This window comes from Melanotaenia boesemani, chromosome 4, assembly GCF_017639745.1.
Source record: "Melanotaenia boesemani isolate fMelBoe1 chromosome 4, fMelBoe1.pri, whole genome shotgun sequence".
NCBI classification, from domain to species: domain Eukaryota; kingdom Metazoa; phylum Chordata; class Actinopteri; order Atheriniformes; family Melanotaeniidae; genus Melanotaenia; species Melanotaenia boesemani.
Genome location: NC_055685.1, coordinates 31,863,214 through 31,888,973, shown reverse-complemented (window position 1 = coordinate 31,888,973; position 25,760 = coordinate 31,863,214). Strand labels below are relative to the sequence as shown.

Sequence of the window (25,760 nt, the reverse complement as noted above, 5' to 3'; positions counted from 1 at the left end):
ACAAAGATTATACAGTAACACAGAATACAAATGGTAACTGGGGCAAAAGGTAGCATGAGTAAATACACACAGCATAACCAGGAAGAGCACATTGCAAAATGAGACAAATAAATGACAGAATAATACACTTAATAATAGCCAAAATAACAGAATAGAAAATATCAATAAAATAATAAAATAATAAAATAATGACAGCAGTATACAAGAGAGAGAGACAATTTTACATTTATACATCGTGGCCAGAGGCAGGCACCAGGAAGTGAAACAGTTTACATACTTGGTGATCTACTGCAGCTACTGTATCTAAAACAAATCAGTGCAGAGGAGAGTGGGATCAATTAGACGGTTGATAACGTGGGGACGAGGAACAACACAATAAAGAGGCACCTTATGAAAAGAGAGCAGCTTTGCTGGTTGGAACTGGAGAGACATTTGATTTATCAGACCATTTTTGTGTTGAAATGAAGATGTAATGAACCTGCAAACAAGGTTTGCATTGTGCTTGTCAAGTTTGAAAAACAGCCGTGTGCGACTGCATTGCCTTGACTGATATGTAAATAACTAATTTTGACTATTTTGAAAGACGTGAGCCAAATGTTCTGAACAAAGACCCAGATCTGAACTATAAATTTTAAAAAAAAAATGCACCCTTCTTCTTTTTACAAGCTGTGGCTCATAGTTTGTGCAAGAAAACTTTTTGGAGGCATTTTCTAGACAAAAGGGAACTGTACAAGGTGTTTCAAACGAACAAACTCATCACTTACAGTCTACAATTTCTGCATCCCACTGCTTTATTTATTTATTTTTTTTTATTGTTTTTGACACATTTTTTCTTAAAATATATATTCCATATTTGCAAATTTATATGTCACAGTATTATACAATCTAAGTGCTTGTGAAGGGAGTGAAGTGGACTTGTGTGCCGGTGGTCAACAGGGTGAATGGTGAGGGAGAATGTAACTGCCAAAAAAAGGGAGATGGTAAAGTAGATGTGTGTGTCTTTGGTAAAAAAGGAATGCTCCTGTAATGCCACAATCAAGACTGGCCAGCCACTGAGGCAATTAAGAAAAATGAATAATTGAAAAATTGAATTTTCCACAAGGGAAATATCCCAAGCTCCAGCTGCGAAGTTTCATTTAGCCACATCCCTTATTAATCAGTTATTCTAATTGAAGGGATCTGTGGGAGGTAGGAGTAAAGGGTTATGGGTGACACAGTGGAACTTGATGGTGATATCGCATCTTAAACACACCTCGCACAGATCACAGGCTTCTACTCTGTCCTGAAAAGTGCCAATGTGAGCCAGAGTTGTTGGGGTTTGTCCCCTACAAATGACAGAGAGGTGACAGGAAAAGCTGCTCCTATTCGCTCTTAATCTCGCCTCTTATTGCGCCCACCTCTCCCACCACTTGATCCCCTTTTCCCTCCCTGCTTTTTAGCCTCTGTGATGTCATTCATGTGGGGCTTCACTTCCTCCCCATACTCAGTATCATTCTCCACTTCTTTGTACTCCCCGTTTGCTTGGCCACTGGGAGGGTTACTGGGCAGAGCCAAGTAAGGGTGCTGGGGTAAAGTGGGAGAAGGGGACATGGAGGTGCTGACCGGTACCTCCACCTGAGCTCCAGCTGCCCCGCTGGACAGAGCTCTGTACTTGAGGCGGAGCTTGTGGGGCAGGGCGGTGGCTTTGACCTCAGCTTGGTACTCGCCGTGCAAACCGGCAGCTCCCTCTGCCTTCTGGTGGTAGCTGCTGATGTCTGAGGAGGACGAGGAGGGGGATTCGTCATCTGTGGAGCCCTCTTTATCAGAACTACGAGGATCTCCATCGCTTGAGGAAGTGTCTTTAGCAGAAGAGTTCTCCTGATAGAAGCCACCAGCTTGAGGGCCTCCCTCATAAGTGAGCACCGGGGGCTCTTCATCCAGTGTGTTGAGGTAGCCGTTGTGCTGTATGAAGGAGGACTTGCCCTCCTCACTGTGGATAAGATCAGGCGCAAAGGGGTTCTGCTGGCTCTCAGTGTGATGAAGATTGCTCTCTTGAGCCTGGTAACTGCAGTGATGGAGGTGGTCATGTGACTGTTGGATGCTGTGGTTATACCTTTGTTGCAGCTCCTCTATGGTCTCAGCATGACCATTGGTGTATTCATACTGAGGAGAGTCCATTGTCTTTGTCCTCTCTAGCTTCTCAGCAACCTCCGTGATGGTCACTGAACAGTCAGAGAACTTGGAGGGTAAGATGTGCTGAGAAGGTCTGCTCTGCTGGGTCTGCTGGGACTGCTGGTCCTCCAGCCTCTGGCTCTCCATGGGGTAACAGCCGCTGCTGGACTGGTACAAGATGACGCTCCTCTGGGCAGACGTGGCCTGAGGAGCAGGACTGGCAGTGTCCATGTGGCATTGCTGCTGCTGTTGGTGATGCTGCAGGTCCCTGGCACTTTCAGCCAATAGGCCATTTTGTTGGTGAGGGGAAAGCAGAGTTGCATGGTTGCCATGGTAAGCCCCACCTGGCATCCCATTGGGTATCCCATTAGGGATCACACTGGGAATCCTGCTGCTTTCCAGTCCAGCCATCTCCATGCTTGAAGGCTCCTTCTTTATGTTGTAGTCAATGGGTTCAGGGCTATCTCTGGAGGAGCCATCAGACATGTCAGACACAGAGCCCCTTGGAGAGTACTTGTGGAGCATGTTGTGGCGCTCACCATGCGGAGACTGTTCAGCTTCAGAGGAGTCAGAATTCAGCATCACCTGGGACGCGCTGGAGTAACCGCTGCTTGAGAGGTAGGTGTTACTATTTGGGGTGCCACCACTGCTGCCATTGCAACCAGCATTGTTTTCGGCAGCAATGGTGGAGATTTGCTGACTTTTCTCCATGTAGGATGCCGTACTGATGAGACCAAAGCGCAGCTTGAGCTGAAGGAGCTCCGTCTTCAGACGAACATTCTCCTCATTCAGTGCCATGACCCGGTTTTCCAACACCATATCGTTGAGACGACGCTTTTCTCTTGAGCGCTTGGCTGCCTCATTGTTCTTCCTTCGTTTTTCCCAATAGGAAGCATCTTTTTTCTCATCAGAAATGAACTCTCGCTTACGACGGGAGGTCACAGTGGGCTTAGCGCCTTTAGACTGGCGACTGACCCGTGCTCCACCTTCAGAACCAGGGGATGGGAGGTTGTCGTATGAGGAATAACTGTCAGCTTTCATGGTGTTTTTGTTGCTGGTAGATGTGATGTGTAGACTGAGATTTTCCATGTTTTTTTTCCCAGTTGGGGCCAAAGAATGACCCTATCAAAGGGCAAAGGGGGGGAGGGAAAAGATGTAAAACTCAATGAGCCTTCTACTTTGTTGGTAAGACGTTTGACCTATGTTGCAGGATCAGTAAAAACTTCTGGATGAGGTATTTGTGCTCCTCGAAAGGATAGCCTCATTGATTTCTGCTGCTTATGGTTCAAAGTTAAAATTCTCAAGTGTCCAAATTAGCCAGGAAGATTAAAAAGAGGTGGAACTCCACAAAAACCTCAGACATTGACGTAGTGTTCTTAAAAAGAAAACTGAAAAAAGAAACAAGTTTGTGTTTTCAACAAAGAGCCTTTAAATTGGCTCTGCAGATTGTTTAAGGCTCCCTAGAGTCTTGCTGGAGGTTCGTCCGAGTTTATCTGCGTTGTCATAAATCTTCAGCAAAGCTGGGGTGCTTCTCAGACTGTTGCCCTGATTCTCGCTGTGTCTTATATAGGATGTAGGTCAGTACGTCTACTTTGGGGCTGCTTGAGGATCCAGCTTCAGCGGCGCTGTTTGTTGAACGCTGACTAGGTTGCTGAGACAATGAGACAAAGAAGAAGGGGGACAGAGGCAGAGAGAGATAGTTAGATTAGCTGTAGAGTCATTACAGTTCATTGTGGCATTTATTTACAGAGAACTCAGGCTAATCTAATTACTAATTAGATTAGTAAAAATGTGTTTATTGTTATTTAAATCTGCACCAAAAACCTCTGACATAACCTTAAAAATAAAGGATATGTTTCTATTTTGTCTGTGAACTTTTGAGAAAAGGAGGTTTGATTCAGAGTCTGAACCGCAAAGCACAAGACAAAATGGGGCTCTGCCTACGGTTTAACATGTGTGTGTTGTTGCTGCTGCTACTGCAGAGCCCTTTGTGTAAAACAGAGCTGTGTCACATGATGAGGAGTACAGCAGGCTGACTTAATGCAAGCGCTGCAGAGATGGACAAATAAAGAGCTGAGGGAGGGATGGATGCTGTAGTAGAGTAGCATCATGTAGGAAAAAGGGGGAAAAAAAGCCTAATTTCTAATTCTGCTTTTTTGGTGAGATGGTTTGATCACAGGAACAGCATCTCAATTTGTCACACTGACTAAAATTACACAACACAAGCTGTTGGGCTTCCTTGTGTCAACATCATAGCTCAACAGGACGCCTTTCCCACCACGTCTTGCACAATAAAATAAAAACAATGGCAAACGCATCGCAAATGAATGCTCAGTATTATGTAATAACATTTTCTCTCATTTTAAGGCCTGATTCCTTTATGTCTCTCACTGCACAGTATTACACAGTTGATATACGCCAATTTATAACACATAATTTGACTGAGCCCTGGAGTCCCTTGCAGACATGAAAACATCTTTTTATTACAGGCACACAGAGCGATGCAATAATGTAGGTCACTATGCCTGTAACAACAACAGCTACGGTGTTCTTTTCATTCACTGCAAGAAATTTAATCAGAGTGCAAATATGACCTTTTGCCATTAGGAATGCTTTGATCAGTTTTCTTTCTCATAAAGTGTTTTATTTATAATACTTGTTAGTTTTGAATAGCAGCTTAATAGATATTGAGTTGTTTGAACGATTTAAAGCTATTCAGGTGATTGGATCTCTAAAAATGTCCTTGTAACTTTAAATCTACACGCTTGCGGAACTGCTACAGACAATTGTTTTTCACATGCTTATACATCACACCTGTTGGAGATGAGTAAAATGTCTTGCAGAGCTGAGGTTTGACAAAACAGTGATAGAGAAGTTTTAGGGGGTTGCTGAATAAACAACGAGCAGCATTCATGCGCACTCTCTGCACTTGCCCTTGAAAACCAGACGCAACACAAGCAAAGCTGAACAAAAGAACCTCGACATAACTCTCCTGTTTATCAAATAGTGATGGTAAAAGGGTAAAAACACTCAAACAAAACAGCTACGGACGAACAAAACTAACCTCAGCTGCAGTGTTTTTGTTGCAAAGCCACAAACTATTTGATTTAAAGCCAGGAACATAGCGCTGTTTGAGCTACTGAACCCTTTCCAAAAGTAGTTATAGTTTTCTCTACTTCCCCAGTGTTAAAAACCCTGTTATATAACCCTTCATCATGTTAAAAAAAAAACATATTGTGACATTGGAAGAGATATAAAACTGCTCTGAATAATAAATTAGCAATTTATTTAAGCAAGATCTAAGAATACTGAACACTGATTTTAATTTTTCTTTTTTACTTCCTTCTGAAAAGCTGTTCTGTGCACAAAGGGATCCGCACAGAACAAAAATATGTGGAAAAATGTTGTCTCAAATCCCCCTACCCTCCCTTGCCCTCTGCGAGATAATTTTTATAAAGACATGTAGTGACAGCAAGTGCGAAACAAAGGCGTGAGGGAAGGAAGCATACACACGTCTGCGATGTCCCACTGACCTAGAAACAACGCAAAGCAGTAAACACTGCTCCTGTCTTTGACGTGCACCATGAAATAGGTCAGTGGGACTGCAAGGAAGGGAGGGCAGGAGAGGCAAGAGTATTAGAGTGCACTCTAAAAATAGAGAAAGAGGTTTTGGGGTAAGGGAGGAGGGGGGTGGATTGGGTGACGGGAGGAATTCAGTTGGTGGACATGAGAGGAATTTTACAGAATCTGCTGCAGGAGGAATAAAAGAGACCCGCTTGAATACGTCACTGGTCTAAACTTCAGGTTATGAAAGCTGCAATGATTTTCATGCAACACTAAAACCTGCTCCCTTAAGAGAGCTTATGGCACCTTTTGCAGCACATTACAATATGAATCAGAAGCAGATGGTAAATGATAATAAGAGATAATGCAATGGCATTGACGTCATGGCACACGCCCATCTCTGCAGCCAAATTCACTAACAGCCTCTCTCTCAGGACTGCGTGGGGAGGGGCTGCTGTTGCTCGTAGTGTACGTGCTCTGAATTTCTCTTGTTTGAATAGCGAAGCTTGTGTAACACATGCATATTACATAGCAGCAGAGGCTACAGGTTCTACAATCGCAATTTGTACCACAATTTCTGCAACTGACAAGAACGAGGGACGAGGCACGATGCGTTGTGCAACTCTAGCTCTTTGTGAAAATTCTCCCTTTTTTTAAAAAAAGTGATTCATCCCAGCTACTGTACGCAGTTTCTTAAGTGTTTTCACACAGAAAAACAACCCCTGAGGTAGTTCACAGACACTTGCTGCTCAGGGAGGAATGCCTCACCTTTGACCCTCTCTGAGGCAAGTGTGAGTAAAACGCATGACATCCTCTTCCCCTCCTCCATCTTTTAAATGATCCAACACCACACACGTGGAGGGGCCTCAGCTAGGAGCCTCCATTTTACCCCTTGGCTTTGTGTCAAACAACACAAGGAGACAGGAATTCAGACATTCCAGGTCAGTTACTGAGAACTACGAGACAGTGTGTCATTTAACACCTACCCAGAGCAATACGTGACTAAACATTTGTATCAGCAAAGTAAAAGGTACAGATTGTATAACAAAACATTTGGCTCTTCCTTTATTTCCTTTTTTTTGTGTGTGTGTGTTTGCAATGTTTCACAAATATGCAAAGAATATTGCTGAATCAAAAACTGTACCTAAACTATTAACTAACAGACAAAAAAAGAAGAAAAACAGAACAAAAGAGTGATATTTGGTCATGTTTTTAGGATCTGTAATCTTGTAGAACAACAGCCAGAGCAGTCTAAGTAGTCCACTGCTTGCCCTGCCAACCTCATGCATCTCCTCACCCAGATTCAGGTCTGACCTATATTCAGAGAACTGGCTGGGACAGAGCAATGAAGACTCTAAAACCAGACCAGCCGGCAGGCGCTAGACTTACTAACTGTGCCTGCCCTAGACAGACAGGAGTTTCCATGCACTGCATCACAGCTTGGATGCTCACTTGTTTGTGACAGTGTCACACTGAGACTTCACCTGCATCCTGTCAGACAAGCTTTCTACTGGACAGAAAAAGGCAAAAAAGAGAGCGAGAGCTATATCTGGTTTGGCCTCCTGCTTTTTTTTGGCTACATGTTTTCTGATGCAGGAAAAGGACTAAGGAGGTTATAAATAGCAGCAGCAGTCATTGAGCAGCTGTGTTACATCACTGATGAAAGCATTTCAAAGACACAGTTTCCACTGCAAAGACATGCTACAGATCTGTTTCAGAAACAGAAATTTGGTGTTGATATAAATACGAATAATGAGCAGGGTGAGAATAGGAATCAATTACCAGCTTCTTTCCCAGGAGGAAGCTGCTGTTTATTGCTTTTCCCTGCTGTGTGCAGCTTGTTATGTCATACCCTCCAACTCCCTCAAAGCAAAGCTTTGTGGTTTACTTAACACACCTTACTGCTAAAGGGGAAATTGCCCAGCAATCCACTTCAATAAGAATCAAAGATTTCTCTTTTTAGGATCTACATTTATTATTTGTTAGTATCTTATTAGTATAACCAAGAGGGCTAATAATTTACCAGGCTATCCATTCTCAATGTATATAAATATTTTCAATTTAAAAAAATATTTTACACTTTGATTTATGGTTTAGTTAATGTTTAATAATAATAAAAAAAATAGTAACCTTTAAGAGCCTTTAACTCAGACCAATGTTTGCATTGGTGAAGAATCAAATAATTGATTAATATCTCAGCAACTACAGTGGTCTAGTGCCCTACATTAAACATCCAGATAAGAAAAGCAGCATGCCACGTGCAGGAGCTAATATAGTACCGTATCTGCATTAACCAGACAACACAGCAGCTGTCTCCGTTCCCTGGAAAACAATACCATGAGGAATATTACCTCGCCTTGACATTGGCCAAATATGTGTGTTATAACACGTTTAGAAATCGGACTGTATTAATGAATTTAAATGCACGCAACAAAGTGGTAATTTCTCTGCCACGCGAGTGCCGTGTGTTACGTGACCAAAAGATCCGCAAACGCCTCAAAGTCACACAGGGACGCAGGTTTTAACCGGCAGAGCAGCAGAGTCGCCATGTGAACAATAACCGGCCGCGAGCATCATGTCCTGTTCGCTGAAACGCCTTTAAATGTAACCCCAACCAAAGAAAATACTCACACGGACGAGCAGGTAGAGACATAAAGCACAAAGCGAGCAACTGCAGTCAAAACATACCTTTTCTGGCTTCCTGGAGGAGAAGGGAAAAAAGGTTCAGGCTTCCCCGACACAAAAGCTGTCTCGCTCCCGTTTCCTCCTTATCCTTGTACCTTCACAGAAAACCTCCCAAAAATGCTGGAAAAACCTTGTGCTTGTCCCCGGTCGGCGCTCGGGTCGGTGTCGGATGAGTCACTGGGTCGGCTGGAAGCTGTTTCTATCTTTTGGCTCAGGCTGCCTGCGTGTTGCGCGCTGCCGGACACTTTGCTCCAGTTTCTCCGGCTTCCTTTCTAGAGATATGTGTTAGTAGGTCAGCGGTTGCATAACAGCTCTTAGGCTGCCTAGTCACGTTTTTGTCCCCTGTCTCTCCGCGCGAGAGTCTCGCTCTTCCTCATGAGTGTAATTAGCCGTTTTCTTTACCCCAGCTCCGTCCTCCACCATCTCTCTTAAGGGAGTGGTTCATTTTATAACAAGGATAAATCCTTCATGAGAGGTCTAATAGCAGCTTGACCTTTTACGCAATCTTTCGTTCATACTTTTCTTGGTGACAGTTTCTTATTAATAAAGTGAAGACAAAATTAATCCTCATGTGGCCTCGGAGGGACATTTGAGGGGTCCTGAAACTATTTTAAAAACCTTATTAACCTGAATTAATTTGTTTTGTATTGTGCTGTGCAAAAGTCTTGAGCCGCATATAGAATTGACACTTTTGTCAGATTTTTGTCATTTCCATTTCCATTTTATTCTTCTTCTTCTTCTTCTTCTTCTTCTTCTTCTTATTATTATTATTATTATTATTATTATTATTATTATTATTATTAAAGACATCACTATTAGGTCCCATTCAAGATGGTACTTAAAACATGCTGCTTCTTCTTTTGTCCTCCACTTGTTCACATGATGAGACAGACTATACCAAAACTTTGGCTAACGGATAAAATATCTTGGAGGAATTGTCTCGCTAGTGAAAATTTTTTTTTAATGTTAGACCGTGTTTATCTTTAGTGTTTCTTTATAGATGTAACTAAAGAAATTGGAGCAAAGGTGCCTTTTTTTCTTTCTTTCTTCCTTTCTTTCTTGGAGTTAAATGATTCATTGGTCAGAATGAACTTGTTCTTGAGAAATTCAGGGGATGGCATTAGAAACTAATTATTAATTATAAAGAAATGGCGTGTGGCCAAAGACAGTTGCACAGTATTGCATGGAAACAAGTGGATGATTTTTGTGCAGGTTTTCCTCTTCCTTCTTTTTCTAATTTCACCAACAACTTAATTATGTAACATGCACATAAAAAGGTTCTTATCAAACTTACAGACCATTTATAATTCTTTTGTCCTGTCTATGTTACTTGTTTTTAGTCATGTCCTCACATTTTTACTTTTGTCTGTGGTATATTAACATATAAATAGTAAAAGGCATCAAAACATAATCACAATTAAATAATAAATTACATTAAAATGATTAAAAGCAACATAAGTTAAAAAAAAAGTTAACATGCAGATTTCATGCATAGGGACATGAGAAAAGAAATTTTTTTAACCTGGATTTAAAAATGTCTACATTTGGTGAAAGTTTAATCTCCACTGGCAGTTTGTTCCACTTGTTTGCAGCAAAACAGCTAAATGCTGCTTCTCCATGTTTAGTCTAGACTCTGGTCTGGACTAGTTGACCAGAGTCTTTGGATCTAAGAGCTCTGCTAGGTTTATATTCTCTGAACATATCACAGATGTATTCTGGGCCTAAACCATTCTGGGATTTGTAAACAATCATAAGGGTTTTAAAATCTATTCTGTGACTGACTGGAAGCCAGTGTAAAGATTTCAAAACTGGTGTGATGTGTTCAGATCTCTTAGTCCTGGTTAAAACTCTAGCAGCAGTGTTTTGGATTAGCTGCAGATGTTTAATGCTCTTTTTAAGAAGTCCTGTTAAAAGACCATTACAGTAATCCAGCCTACTGGAGATGAATGCATGGATGAGTTTCTCTTGGTCTTTCTGGGAGACTAAACTTTTAATTTTGTTGATGTTTCTGAGCTGGTAAAAAGCTGTCTTAGTGACAGCTTTGATGTGGCTGCTGAAAATCATGTCTGAGTCTATCAACACTCCCAGGTTACGAACTTGGTCGGTGATTTTAAGAGCCCGAGTCTCCAGGTGTTTACCAATGCTGACCCTCTTCTCTTTGCTACCAAACAGAATAATCTCAGTTTTGTCTTCATTTAATTGTAGAAAATTCTCCTTCATCCAGGTGTTTATTTGCTCCAGACACTGACACAATAAGTCCATTGGACTGCAGTCATCTGGTGACAGAGACACATAAAGTTGTGTATCATCTGCATAATTTTGATAATTAATGCTATAGTTCTATAATATGTGACCCAAAGGGAGCATATACAAGTTGAACAGAAGAGGTCAATGCCAGAGGTCAGTCTCCCACTCAGTAAGAACACATCCGGCTTGTAGCTTATGTGAGCAGTCACTGCATCCATTCTTTTCTAGATTAAACTGCAATTTTCAAGCATCTACATTATGAGTATTTTCTTTTTATGCAACCTTGTCTCACTACATTTTAGAGGCAAACGCAGCTCTGAAATTTTTTAAATTCCTCCACATTTATTTACAGGCTCTTTAAAAATAAAGAACTTTAAAAATTAACACTATGTGCCTGAATCATTTGGATTTTGATTATACTGTATATAACTGTTTCTCTGAGGCGCAGAAATATTTGTTACTTATCTTTTTTACTCTTTCATGAAGCACAAGAGCACCTACCCAGCTCTGTTTTTGTGTCTTTGTGTTTTCGCTACATTCTTCATGTTCATCTGGCTTTAACTGCAAAATATTTTCTTCTTTGTTATTAAACAAGAATCCTTTAAAAAAACATGAATATTAATCAACATGCATCAATATCAGTGCACACAAGTGCTATAATATAATTTAATAATTATGATCTTTACAATGAACATGCGCTATAAAGAGTTTGTTATAGTTTTTACAGTAACTTACTGTTACAGTAAAATACTACCCAGAATACAAACACCTGTTACAGTGTGTGTTATAAGATGATATTGTTTTGGTTATATTTTAGTGTAAAATCCAAAATTTATCAATCACATTTTACATCCTTCTTTGCAGAGATTCTGTTGTAGCCACACACATAGGTGATCTCTTTATCTACGACCACAAACATGAAGTAGTAGATATTATTAATTAGTATTTAGTTGTTTCTTTTTTACTTTTATTTATCTCTTTATGATAGTAAAATCTGTTTATGAGACATTACATCAGCCCACAAAGCCTATTGTTATTAACATAGCCATAGTCTACATCCTGTGATCAGTTACATCGACCCTGCCTCAGACGCTCATCCCTTCCCCCTGCTTTGTCTCATTCCACACACGTGCACTAGTTTGCCATGAACACACATCATTGCTATCATTACCATGTTGGGGAAACAGCAGCCTTGAACTTGTCTAGCTCCTCCCCCATCAGCTCACTAGAACCACCAACCCCCAACACACTCCGCCATTTCTCCAGCTACCCCAGCATGCAGGCATTCCCTTGGCAACAGTGGTGTAGTGGTGTCTGCCTAGCAACCAGAAGGCTTTCACTCCCTTTATGGCGTATGGGGCTGGGGGCAGCTTGTCAGACTGATATGGAAGTGTACTGTTCAAAGACAAAGCATCTATATGTATTTTTACTGTTTGTTGGAAGAGGGCAACATGGCCAATAAAATGAGTCTCTGCAGCTGCAGATGTGTCTGCGTCTCTGCTCATGTGCACAGTTCTAACATTATGAAGTCATTACCAACCTAAAAAAAAGCTTGATTTGGATTTTCTGATAAAAACAGATAATTCAAAGCTCCTCCTCTACATTAAATCTCTGCTTGTTCTGTATTTGCAGCACGTGGTTCTGTAGTAAGCACTACAGAGGAGGTGACCTTTTCTGAATGAATGAGTGATGCACACAGCTAAAGATGCTTTGCGCCACCTGGTGTTGACAGAACATATTCCAAGCTGAGAAAACAAGTGCTTGAGAATGCTATAATATAAAGTAATAACATTCAGTCAAAATTGAAGTAATTTTTAGTACAAATAGCTACTTTCTGGTTCCCTGGTGTTATCAGAGTGTATTTTATAATAATAATGGATAATAATGGATTAGATTTAAAGCGCTTTACATTGTGTATCCATTATTCATTCACACACACATTCACACACTGATGGCGGAAGCTGCCGTGCAAGACGCTCAACCACGACCCATCAGGAGCAATTAGGGGTTCGGTGTCTTGCTCAGGGACACCTCAACATGAGCTCTCCGGCTGGGAGTCAAACCAGCAACCCTTGGGCTGCAGTGCGACCACTCTACCCACTGATGCATGCCACCCCTAAAACCGCATCCCAGATGTAAATGGGCAGATTTGTTGTTTATGTATTCTGAACCAGCATCCACCACTTCCACATGGGACATTCAGTTTCCACTGCAGCTGCTCAAAGGCTAAAAATAGCCTTTTTACTGCTGACGTGAAAGATGACTCATGCAGAGTATCACTCCGTTCTCTGCATTCACCCCTCTCTCCCTAGCACTGTCCCGCACTCTGCCCCCTTCAATTCAGTCCCTCAGTTCTGTGCAAGTAGGGTGACGTTAACATGGTCATAGTTTTATCATATTTATTTAAAGGAGAACATATGCAGACAGACTGATACAAGTCAACTAAATCAGTTCATGTGGAAAAGAAACTTGTGACATAATCTTGGACAGTGCACCTCCATCACTCCAGTGCCAATCAGCCATGCTGGGTATGATTAATAAATTCTTGACTGAGTGCTGCATATTTTTTTTTTTTTTTTTTTAGAAATTGCTCTCTTAAATTGAATGCAGCCTTCAGACTAGAACAAAATATTATTTTCTTTGTGTATAGCCTAAAGAAGGAGGACTGACTGTATTTCATATAGAAATAGAGTTAAAGATGACACATTTGTCTAACAATTCAATCAACATTGCTTTTTTTTTGTTTTAATCTTTTACAGTTTCATATTATCAAAAGGAGAAACTGGGAAAATTTGAAATATGTTCCTTGTCTGGGAGATTTACACACATTTTTCAGGCTTCTAGTTAAGTATCAATAACAATTTGGAGGTCTGTCCAGGATTATTGATTATATTTAAGTTGCTGGGGTGTGAGAGTCATATCAAAAACTTCATATTGTGCCTTTGAGGCTGTAGATTTTGAGGTTTGCTGTCCTGTTAAAGAAACATTCCTCTTTTCATCTTAAACTTTTGTTTCTCCAAAAATATTTTCAGTCATTTCTATTTTTAATTAATCTGATCACAAGACTATTTCTTCATATTCATTTGCAAACTTCTGACTCTTGAATGTGTGATGACAGATGGAAAGGCTTTTTTCTGTTTTTTTCTGATAATTAATTCAAGAAAGTCATATTTTTGCTGGCATGACTACCTCGCTAGAGTCTGCTACATCTTCCTGAAGATCTTCAGCACTCGAGCAAGGTCATTGAAACTTGAGTGAATGTAGAATGATTCCTCAAAGTTTGAAAAAGCAGCATTTTGCAATGTTTTTAAACTTGCATCACTTAGACCCCAAAGTGTTTACTAGATAATGTCTGAAACTGTGGTAAACGTTATCTGAGGGTTCAGATTTCTTCCTAAACATAAACCCTCCTAAAATGGTATGAAACAAAAATACTTAATATGTTGAACCAAAAACTTCACTGAACTATTTATAGCAAACAATTTTAAATTTGGGGTGCATGTCATGGGAGTTGTCAGATCAAATTCACTTTATAACACTTTATTTTTACTTTATTAGATCAAAGATGGATTTTTCTGACCTACTAATAGCATAAAACTGCATACAGATAATTTGCACTGGTTTAATCATTAAAAAAACATTTTAGCCTTAAACAACACATAACTCTAATTTCCAAATGCAGTTTATATACACTTGTAAAATCTGAGAAATGGTTGTCATTTACTATATATGCACTGTTAAACACATACAAACCTTCAACAAGCTAAAAATGTGAGACACTTTCAACAAAGTTAATCTAATTAGTAAAATAATTACAAGCAGTCTCAGAAAAGAGACGGATGAAAACAAGTGTTTTAATGCTCACATCTGCACTGAAAATGATGATAAATGATGACCCACAGAGTTACAGGTGACACATGTTTGTCTTATTATATAAACATCCCCACTCAGTGTTTTCTGATCCCTTCAGTCCAATATGATCATAAACTGCCAGGTTTAAAGTAATTTAATGAGTTGTGGTATTGCTGTGATGGAGGAAAACAATGGATAAGTTCTGTCCAATAAGAGGGAGCTGGTTGTACTGGTTACACTTGTAACACGCTGCAATGTTGAAATGTCAGTTTACAGTATAAGAGAAGTTTGGAGGGATGTCTTGTGTTAGCTTTTGTCTGAATTTGAGGTATTACTTGATCTTACAGAGCAGCTGCTGAACGAGGAGGCTATTAGGTTGAGCCACTTCCTGAGAGAAATAACTGATCTTTGACCTCAGACTAATGCCCTCTGTCAAAGGCTGTTTGAGTCCTGCTAAAATGAGGAGTTATGATACCCCACAGGATGAACTCTGGTATGGCTATCCAAGTCCATTACAGGCCTCCACTGTGAAATAGGGAGGCTAACTCTCTGTTTGACCATCCCATCCCATCTGCTGGGGATTTTTCATCTGGATGTTTGGTCCCACCATGGCTACAGGTGGACCACAGTACCTGGTGTAAGGTGATGGAGGCATCTCCCTTCCACTGCTGCTCCCTCCATGGATTTTAAAGCGGAGTTTGTGTGGGAGGCTCTTCAAACTCTCAAGTGATTCTTGTTGTTGTCTCTCATTGATCTCCACGCAACTAACCTGTGAGTTACAGTCCTGCTGGTCTCCTCTTAGAGACGGCCTTCCACACTTGTCAAGTGTGTCATCAAAAAACACAGGGCTTTCCATCTTTGAGCTGCTTAAAGTAGAGACACCAGGCTCCGCAGATGTGCTATGTTTTAAGAATGGCTCAGCTGTCATTGGTCTACAAGTGATACCCAGCTCCAGAGGCTGGACCTGGTAAATGCTGGTGCTGGGCTGAGTATTGAGAAGTGAGGGGCCAACAGTGTGAGCTTGGTAGCTATGTATCTTATGTAGGTGACCACAAAGGGGTGCAGTCAGAGGTAAAATGGCCACATCAGATGAATGGTCGACCAGGCCAAAGCAAAATTTGAGTGCTAACAACTCTGCTCTCAGGCAGGCGTTCTCCTCCAGCAGACCCAGGGCCTGGCTCTCCAGCACAATGTCATTTGCTCGTCTCTTCTCCCTGGACCGTTTAGCTGCCTCATTGTTTTTCCTCCTCTTATCCCAGTATCCTTCATCTTTTTTCTCACTGCAGATGAACTCCCGTTTGCGGTGTGCATTGCTGCATTTGTCTTTGTCACATCTGCCTGCAGCCATAACTTCAGCAACGACAAGGCGCTCTTTGGATTTGAGGGCAAAGGTGTGACCAAGGAGGGTCTTTGCCAGTCGGCTTGTAGAGTGCAGTATGGAAACAGCCTCATCAGCAAAGAATCCGGCTCCTCCCAGATCCCTGGACTCTAAACCTAGCAGAGAGGGCACTGGATGGATGATAGCTCCCATTGTCTGACCTGCCATGTTGTGAAGAACTCACTGAGGGTTGGTGGATGAGGGTGAAATGCACTGTAAAAGCTTCACTAGGGAAGAAAAACACATGCATGCAGTGAAATGTATATTTCACAAAAAGAAAATCAGCATTATATCCTCCTTGGATGTTTAATTTTGCATGTTTTTATTATTATTAGTTTTCCTGACTATTTGGGATGTCTGTAGAACATGAAGAGTATGAAACCTAAGCATCTAAAAACAGGAAAAGGTGTGTTTTAATTTGAGGTGCCAGGTCCATGTTGTAACATGTAACAAGATAAAATGCTTAAAAAAAGAAAAAAGATCAAGAATTCATACATAAAAAAAAGAAGTATTTGAAAATATAACAGCTGAAATAGATTTGGCATGACATTTGTCCTTTTTCATTTAATCCCAAGTTATTAACGCATTTACTAAAAATACCAGAAAACACAGATTAAAAGATCACATTTATAAATTATCATGTAAACCAATGAGTCATATAAATATGTTAATTAATTCGGAATTTATCATGGAGGACTGACCATTCATTGTATTTATGCTGCCTTAAAATATACATTTCTTTTCCTTTCTTGCAGTTAAATAGAAATCCCTTATTTAATTAAAAACAGAAACAATAAAAGACATGTTACTTACAAAACTGCTTCTTAAATTTTTTTTTATAAAAGGCTTCTGAGTCGGAGAGGAGAAAACTGAATCTCTGCAGGATAATTGTGCTCCTCAAATCTTTGCATCTCCCTGTCATCAGGTCTGCAGATCATTGGTCAGAACGTCACCTAAAGTAACCTTCCTCTTTCTCCTCCTCCTCTCCTCCTCCTGCTCCTCCTCCTCCCTCATAGCAGGAAGCCAACTGAACCAAAACAATCTCTAAATCTGAACAAATTGTTTGATGTCTTCCAGAGTGGCACTACCGCTGTCATGTGATTTTAAAATTAATGAAAACCTAATTGAACTAAAGTCAAAAAAGGTAACTGATTCTCGAAGAAAAACACTGACTGAAATTTAAACAGGAAATACACATTTACTCATGACTAATATTTATGTCACAATACTGCATGAAATGAAAACCTTACGTGCTGATGTTAACGTAACATTGTGATGCTGTAGATTATGTAACATAACAACCACATTCTGTGTCATCACATAAAAGAAAACAAGGGCAGTCTTTCAGCAGTGGCTGCTTTTACAGGTTGGGGTCATTGGGCTTTCTTCTCAGTCTCTGGGTACAAAAACAGAGCCAGTTGCTTCTGGGATGAAAACTAAAGTAGTCACAGAAGCCCTTTCTATAAAGCAGCATATATTGCTACAAGAAAGACGCCTTTGTTATGCTGCCATTTCTTGCCTGGCCCCAATGACACCACCCACCAGTCAACAACTGGCCCATACTCTTAATAAAGGTGTCAGGAGAATTAAGCTTTAAAAAAATATTTTAACCACTTCAGGTTGCCAACAAGCATTGATTTTTAAAACTCAGAGATCAATTATTTGTTTATTTATTTTTTACGTTTCCTTTTCTGGTGAAGTGGCCCTACTCTTGTGACTTCCTGAGGCTCAGGGAGATCTTGGCATGCAGGACTGTACAGAAATGAAAAGTTGCCCGTGTGACTTCTGTCCAAAATTAGCTTCTCTCACTGAGATAATGCCAAATTTAACATTTTTATTATCATAATAACTTTGTTTTTGACACCTGACGATAAAAATGTTAAACTTATGGCTGGAAAACTATCAGAAACTTAAAAATAGGGAGGATAAACGAATTTGGGTGGATTATGTTCACAGCTGTGACAAGGTTCCCAAAATTATATAAATTATTTACCTCAGCTTCTCCCACTGAGACAATGCCAAATTCAGATTTTTTCATTCACCAATGGATTACCTTCACCTGTGTGTATCTTATTACCTCTCACATTAGCAGCTAACACTAAGACCGTGGGCTCGATGGCATCACATGTCTGCCGGTGGAAAGTGGTTACAGGTTTAAGCTCTCTTTCTGGAGACATGGTGTCACGATCATGGGCTGTGTGGGGGTCATGTTCGTCATTTTCTGGTTGTAGTTTTGGATTGTGGTTCTGGTTTTTACACATTAGTTTCTGTTTTGAGATCATGGTTTGGGTTTTTGGTTTTTGTTAGTTTTTTCCTTGTGTGCTCTGTGGTTTCTGTTTCTGCCTCGTTAGAACACCTGGTCTGATTACTCATCCACTTCACCTGTTCCCCATTACTCCCTCCGTGTATATCTGTCCTTGGTTTTCAGTCACTCCTTGTCAGATCCTCGTATGTCCTCTTATGTGGTCATATTGTATGGATTATTCCCGTCTTGTGTGGTTTCCTGTCTTGAGTTTTGGGAAATAAACCTTTCACCTGCACCGATTCTGCCTCCTGCCCTGACTGCCTACAATTGGGTCCTCACCTCCACCACAGTCTGTGACAGATGGTCTGGTGCTTGTTGCAATTTTTTGACTTTGGCACTCAGAGGGTTAATATTCAAGAAAAACTGGTGTTGTTGCAGAAATATCTGTAAATTAATTCATGTGGAATAAAACTGGATTTAATTTACATAAAACTGAATCAGGCTGTTGTGAATCAAAATGAATCTCTTCAAAAAATTAGTGGTGATACCCAGCTCCAGATGTTGGTTAACCGGTTTACAAAGGCCTGTGTGGACAGCGCTGCTTATTCTGTTACATTTAAAACTAAGTGCCCCTTAATAGTTAAATGGAAATAATCCTGTGTACTTGTATATTTTTGTGTCTTGTTATTTGTCTGTTTTTTTTTTTGTGTGTATTCCAACACATTTGCACAAAAAGATCACACAGAGTATGTTAGAAGCTCAAGTTCTGTAATATAACTTACCTGGCCTCACAGTAAACCTGCCCCTGTGAGTTTATCATCATGTAAATGAAGACTGTAAAATAAACAGAGTGAGCCACTCAAATTTCATTGGATGCCAGTTCGAATGGAAAAGCAAGCTGTTGTGTAATACACAAAGAGAAAGCATGTGAGGACACTGGATTGCTGGAAGTTCAGTTCGGGTGAAGTTAGGCAGAAAAAAAGGAACATTGTTCCATGAATGATCTGCTCAACAGTGACACTTCGGCCCTACACTGACAAATACTTCTCCATCAACCTCTTTGCCTCTGTGTCAGTGACATTTGTTTACTTTAAACAAGGCAATGCATCTCATAGCCTTGTTTAATCTCAGAGAAGCAGCTTATTCTTGTAAGCAAATCAGCAAATCATGATCCACAATCATGCACCAGTAACTAAATTAGATTAATCTGGTGTGAAGTCCATTGTCATAAATTAAATTGCCTTCAGACTGCTGACAAATCAGATTAAACATGATCTTTAGGACAGAGCCTCCACGCAGTCAGTCACTCATCCATTCGCCCACTTGCTGTGCCGATGGCTTGTGCTTGAAAAGTCAACAGCATCACTGGGCATGCTCTACATGTCTGTACTGCACCATGAATTATGTAACTGAAATGTAAAACGTGTGAAAGCAGCAACCTGTTTGTGTTCTCGTTTGGTGGGTAAACGCTTATTCAAACCATTCAGTGAGTGATTGACTTTGATCAGTGAATGAATAGTTTCCCCTCCTCATAAAGGCATATTGTTTTTATTTCGTCTTCTCATGTTATAGATGGAGGAAAAAATTATTTGCTGTGTTTAATGTTCAGATAAAGTGAGTAAAAGTATGTGAATATAATACTGTAATGATGTTGAAGAACCCATACATCCAACAACTCACCTGCCTTTTATTGTAACTCTTTAATTATTCAACAAATTCAGCAAAAGGAAGCAAACAGAATCTACTAAGCTGGAGATAAACTCATAATGGAGCAATAGCAATTATAAATCAAATCAAATCAAATCAAATTTTATTTATAAAGCGCTTTTCATGCAAAGGCAACACAAAGTGCTTTACATAGTAGAAATGAATGCATATTAAAATGAAAAAAAAGAAAATCACAGAACAAAAACAATAAGCCCTTTACACACCCAGTTATGTGACAGATTAAACTCCTCCCACCCCCCCCGCCCCCCCCCCCTTCAACCATCCACACACACACACACACACACACACACACACACACACAAACTCTTAATATCTGTCTTTGGCTTGGCGCTGCTGTGAGGAAACGGCATTTTTGGGGACCCATTTACACCAGGAGCCAGTCAAGCCATGTTTGCAGAGGGCAGACCAAGCAGGCTTGACTCCCAGAGTTTAGGATCCCCATAAAGAAACACTGGAGTTAAAAATGTTAAAAATGTTAAAACAGTTAAAACAACGATAAAATAGGTAAACAGTTAAGAAGCTATAATAAAAAATAATAAAATAAAATAGATAAATGAGACAGATAAGATAAGATAAGATGAGATAAATAACAGAAAATGAATAAAGTCAAATCAAAAGGCTAAACTAAAAAGGAAGGTCTTGAGCCTCTTCTTAAAAACATCAACAGTCTCTGCAGCCCTGAGGCTCTCTGGCAGGCTGTTCCACAGTTGAGGACCAAAATGATGAAACGAGGCCTCACCGTGTGTTTTAGATCTAACTTTGGGAATAGTTAAAAGGCCGGTACCAGAGGACCTCAGGGTCCGCGAGGGCTCATAATTTGAAAACATGTCAGATAAATAAGAAGGCCCAAGACCATTACGATATAGAGATACTTAATGATACTCTGATGAAGTTATAGAATGCCCTTAAATATAGCTTTGGCTCAAAGGCTCGAAAGAGAACTTTATCAAGGGCATGTCAATATATATATATTTTTTTTATTTATTTAATCACAAACCAAATACAGTTTTTTGTTTTTTGTTTTTTGTTTTTTTATAAAATAACAATTAAAATGATGACTCAGACATTTGCTTAATACTCAAACCTAAGGTTTTGATTAATGCTTCTATCACTGGTCCTTGAGATGCCTATATTCAAACATAGAGATACAAGTTAGAAAATATACACTTTAAAATACTCGCTCCATATGGACCTTCAGTTTGTGCTGTATGTCTAAGTGAAAACTAAAGCATGAGCTTGACAGGATTGGTTGTAGACTTTGAGCCAGGAGTATGTCAAGGCACAGATTTAGACAAGGATACAAGAACATTTCTGTATTTAATGTGACCAAAAGCAAAAACGCAGCAATCATTTTAGCTTTCTATTACTAACTTTCAATCTCTTCAGTTTAGCTTCCATGACAAACTGAATAACCAGGACTGAAAGGGTTTCAGAGAACAAACTATTTAGCAACCAATAGTGTGTGTGTGTAATAAACCAGGCACTGAGCATCACCTCGTTAATACCATGATTACAGTCAAACATGGTAATGATAATGTGGGAGTGTTTTCATGTGGTGGGAACTGGAGGATTACATCGTTATGGACATGTGGAAATTTTAACTTAAAAGTGTTACTGAAAGGTTTTGATCCAAACTGGGTACTAATTTGGAAATGGTGCATATAATCAGATAGCAAATATCATGGTATATATTAACTACACGTCAGAATATCTGCTGCTGAGTTAACCTGTTGTAAATTCATTTTTCAAGTCCTCCAATTGATCTGTCATGATAAAAGATTTTAGGCCAGGATTAGAGACCCTGACATGCAGCATGTTCATGGCTGTAGCTCAGGATGAAGGACAGTAATCTACAAACCAGAAAATCGGTGGATTCCTGGCTTTTCCTGACTCCAAGCCAAAGTGTTGTTGGGCAAGAATCCAATGTTGCCTCCTGATGTGCCTATTGGGGTAGGAATGTGTGTGCTAGTAGAAAGCACACACATTCATGCACTACTTAGTACTATATAACAATAGAAGTGCTGTACGAGTGTGTGAATGTGACATGTAGTGTAAAACTGCTTTGAGTGATCAACGTGTGACTAGAAAAGTGCTATATAAATATAGTCCATGTACCATAGTAAGTGCTATGTATATGAAGTTTCATCTGCTTTATGAAAAACAAAGATAAAAACTAACAGGCTGCCTGTGCACAAAGCAGACTGTAGCCGGCTGTTTATGAACACTCAAGTTTAAATCAGCTTACGATCCTTTGATGTGGACTCGCAGTCCTTTTCTGCAGCAGCTTTCACTGCTCTAATCCCTGAACAGCAGGCCAAGACTCAAATTATACGAGGTTACGCAATGCCAACCAAACAACAACAAAAAATTACACACATGCATTGTCACTTCAGGTCATATACTGAATGAAAGAGTAAATTATTTTTTGAGCTAAACAGTACAAAAAACATTTTTTAAAAAAAACATCCATATAAAGCATATAGAAATGACATAATTAATCATTTATATGTACTATATATAAATATTGCTTTATATTTTAAAAAAATATGTATCTAAAACACTGATTACATGTAGCTTATACTCGAGGTCCCCGGAATTACTAATGACTTTGAAGTTCCTCAAAACTGTATATTTTCAAGTTTTTTTTTTCCAAGAAAAAAGCTCTTATGGACTGGAAATGAAAAACTAATGCTAGAAGTCAAACAGATCAGCCAGATAGCTTGATTGTTTCAGTGTAAAGCTGCAATCGCATGTAGGTTTAAAGTTTCACTCAGGAAAAAATTTATATTTTTGAAAGAGAAAACAAAAGAATAAATTAAATAACTTCAGAATTGTTCATTTAGAAATTTTTGCCAAGAAAAACAAAGTCATCGACTGAAAATGAAAGCAAATGCTATGAGAAGTTAGCCAGCTTAGCCAGATAGCTTGGTTGTTTAAATGTAAAGCCTCAATCAGACATAGTTTTAAAGTTTCACTCCAGCAAATATTAATGTATTTGCAGAGGGGAAGGGGGATAATGCGTGAGATATCTTTAAATTAGTTCATTTTGAAGTTTTTTTTTTGTTTGTTTGTTTTTGTTTTTTTTAAGTAGCTGGTTTTGGAGGAGCAGTATTGAAGTTAGACTAACAACATCAATGTTATCTAACTGTGCCATTATATATATATATATGTGTGTGTGTGTGTGTGTGTGTGTGTGTGTGTGTGTGTGTGTGTGTGTGTGTGTGTGTGTGTGTGTGTGTGTGTGTTATGGACATGCTAACAAGTTTAAAAAGTTTTAAAACTTGATTTTTAGTGGAGTGTTTCTTTACAGTGTGTGTAAACTGGATTACAGCTCCTTTATCGTCAAAAAGGAAAAGTATATACATCAAAGCCTATCAATGCAAAATATCCATTCATTATACATACTAACACAGCTTCATCTCAACAGGATTTTCTTTGTACTTTTCCCTCTACTTAATTTCATTAAGCAACTGCTCTGATATTATCTAAACAAAATGAAATGAAAATAATTTATATCTTTTGTCTTGTTCTCTGGATCTCCCTTACATGACCTATGGCCTAGAGGTGTGGGGAAATACATATAAAACCAATCTTAAACAGATCTGTATGGTTCAAAAAAGAGCAATTAGAATAGTTCAGAAAGCGGCCCTTTGAGAACATACAAACCAGCTTTTTATTAATCTTAAAGCTTTGAAACTGAAGGACGTGGTCAACTTTAAAATGTCAATTTATGTCTAACATTAAGATTAATAAATTACCAGTTCAAATCCAGGGATTGTTAAAATTGTCTGTTTATAATTTTAGAGGGGGTGAAATGTTCATAAAACCTCATGTGAGAACAAATGTAAAGCAGCATTGTATTTCTGTTGGGGTTAATGTTTGAAGTAAGTTGGCCTCAGAACTTAAAGACTGTCCAACATTAATTCAGTTTAAATAATGTTTAAGAAAAATATTATAAAATTCTATGTTGACATGGAAGACTGATTGTAGTTAAAAATTAAATGACAGTGTATATTATTTGCATCCTGTGGAATGTGATTTTGAATTTTGTACAAAAGTTTTGTGATATATATTGCACAAATAGTAAAAGTATTACAAGAGATGTGATCGATAGCATTGGCACCTGTACTTCTGTTAAGTTAATGTATTGAAAGTGGGCTAAATAAGCTTAAGCTTCTCCCCCACTCCTTTTCATACATTTATTTGGCGTTTTTGTTTATTTATTATTACTATTTATTACATATATTATGTTTAGGATGTCTGAATAAAGTGTTTTTCATCATAAAAAAAGAACAAATCAATTGATAAATGTGTCTTTATCCACAGGGAAACACAAAAAGAGGGAATTTGCCTGGACTTTTGTAAACATCTCTCACACTATGTCATTAGTGGTTCATATGGGTGGCTAGAAGAAGAATCCTCTATGTAAAAATAGCTAATCAAATAGATTAATCAATTATTGTAGTCTGGAAATTAAAAATAAACTGGCTTTCACATTACATAACCAAACTATTTAAAGCTGGTTGTGATTACAGACCATTATGTCATTTTCACCTTTAGCCTGTCTAATGCAATACTGTGTTGTTCTCAGACAGGGAAAAATATTTTATGTGTCAATGATTTATGTCTGGGTTATGTTTCAGTGTTTGTTTTCAAAGTTGTTAACATTTTAGTCATGCATAATACCTGTGTGATACCTTCAACCAGGCAGAATAAACCAAATTGTTTATGTAGAAAGGGGGCTGGTTTCAGAGTTGATTTGCTCTTTTCAGGGTGCTTCAGACCAGAGCTCCACTCCTGTCCTTCACGTCTAAATCCCAAAGCACTCATCGTAAAATGGTGGGCTAAAATAAAATGAAGTTGTCTTGTGACTGTCGCTTGCATCTCTTTGAATTAATGCGGCTTTATCTGCTCATGTGCAATATCTTGTTATGTGAGCACAGTTGTAGTGAATATCGCATTATAAATGGCAAATGAATGCATCTAGAATTATAATTATCAGGATTCAGTCATGTGAGGATATTTGGCTGTAAGTGTGTGTTGATGTGTTTGTTTGTTTTTCTCTGCTGTCCTGGATTGTAAGGATTAAGATGACACATCTGTGATAGAATGGCAACTTAAGAGTTGTTAAGAGTAGTGCTGCAGCAACATGTTTTGTCCCTAAATAACTCAAACAAACAAACAAACCAAAAAAGGGCTCAGATGTCACCTCCTGAAACACAGTGGTCAGCTCTGGTGTGATGTTATTTCTGGCTATGTTATTTTCTGATATACAACTTCTAGGGCAAATGTAATGCAGCATTACTGGTTTAAAACGCTTTGTTTGTTTTCTTGTTTGCTGTTTGTTTCTTTCTTAATTTCTTTTAAACTCACCCTATAAATGCTATTTTGAAAATGCAAAAACCACCTCAGGTTTTTTTATCAGGTTTATTCAGTTTAATTCTATTTATGCTCATTCGACTTTTCTATCGGTCATTTATAAAGTACCATTAAAAATTCCACTCCTCATCTCAGCTGCTTATGGCATAGAAGTCTCCAATTTCTAACCAAACTCGGCAAACTTTTTGCATTGCAGGTAAAGGAGGTGTAATTATCAGTGTCATAATTCAGAAATGAGTTTTGCTAACATTAAAAGTCCTATTACACTGAATAAACTGTTGATGTCTTTGGCTTAAAATCATCTAAAATCATAATTTCCGTAAGAGAATGGATGATGATGAGCTGCAAACATTAATAGGTGAAAGTGTTTTTTTTTTTTATTCTTAGGGATATGTTGTTGATGCATGTATATGCTGCATTTATAAGACGGACAGAGAAAGATCTTCATCTTCATCTCACCTCGCCTGGATGAGAAACAGCAGGTTCAAATCCCAAAAGCCTGCAGACAACAGCTTGTAGACATGAGGACTC

General features: G+C 39.0%; 2 protein-coding genes across 2 annotated transcripts; both read right to left on the bottom strand.

The window, feature by feature from the left end:
- Positions 1-765: 765 nt before the first annotated feature.
- LOC121638330 lies at positions 766-8,797 on the bottom strand. Its single transcript, XM_041983052.1, has 2 exons — positions 8,404-8,797; positions 766-3,802 (listed from the first exon to the last, which is right to left on the bottom strand). Exon 2 carries the CDS (start codon positions 3,238-3,240, stop codon positions 1,372-1,374), a length of 1,869 nt encoding a protein of 622 aa, XP_041838986.1. The 5' UTR covers positions 3,241-3,802; positions 8,404-8,797; the 3' UTR covers positions 766-1,371.
- Positions 8,798-14,353: 5,556 nt separating this feature from the next.
- On the bottom strand, positions 14,354-16,795 carry LOC121638729 (nuclear factor interleukin-3-regulated protein-like). Its single transcript, XM_041983682.1, has 2 exons — positions 16,691-16,795; positions 14,354-16,099 (listed from the first exon to the last, which is right to left on the bottom strand). The coding sequence occupies exon 2, from the start codon at positions 16,043-16,045 to the stop codon at positions 15,041-15,043; it is 1,005 nt and encodes a 334-aa protein (XP_041839616.1). The 5' UTR covers positions 16,046-16,099; positions 16,691-16,795; the 3' UTR covers positions 14,354-15,040.
- Positions 16,796-25,760: the final 8,965 nt, after the last annotated feature.

Coding starts and splice junctions, on each gene's coding strand:
- LOC121638330 (XM_041983052.1), bottom strand. CDS start 3,240: ATGGAAAATCTCAGTCTACACATCACATCTACCAGCAACAAAAACACC.
- LOC121638729 (XM_041983682.1), bottom strand. CDS start 16,045: ATGGCAGGTCAGACAATGGGAGCTATCATCCATCCAGTGCCCTCTCTG.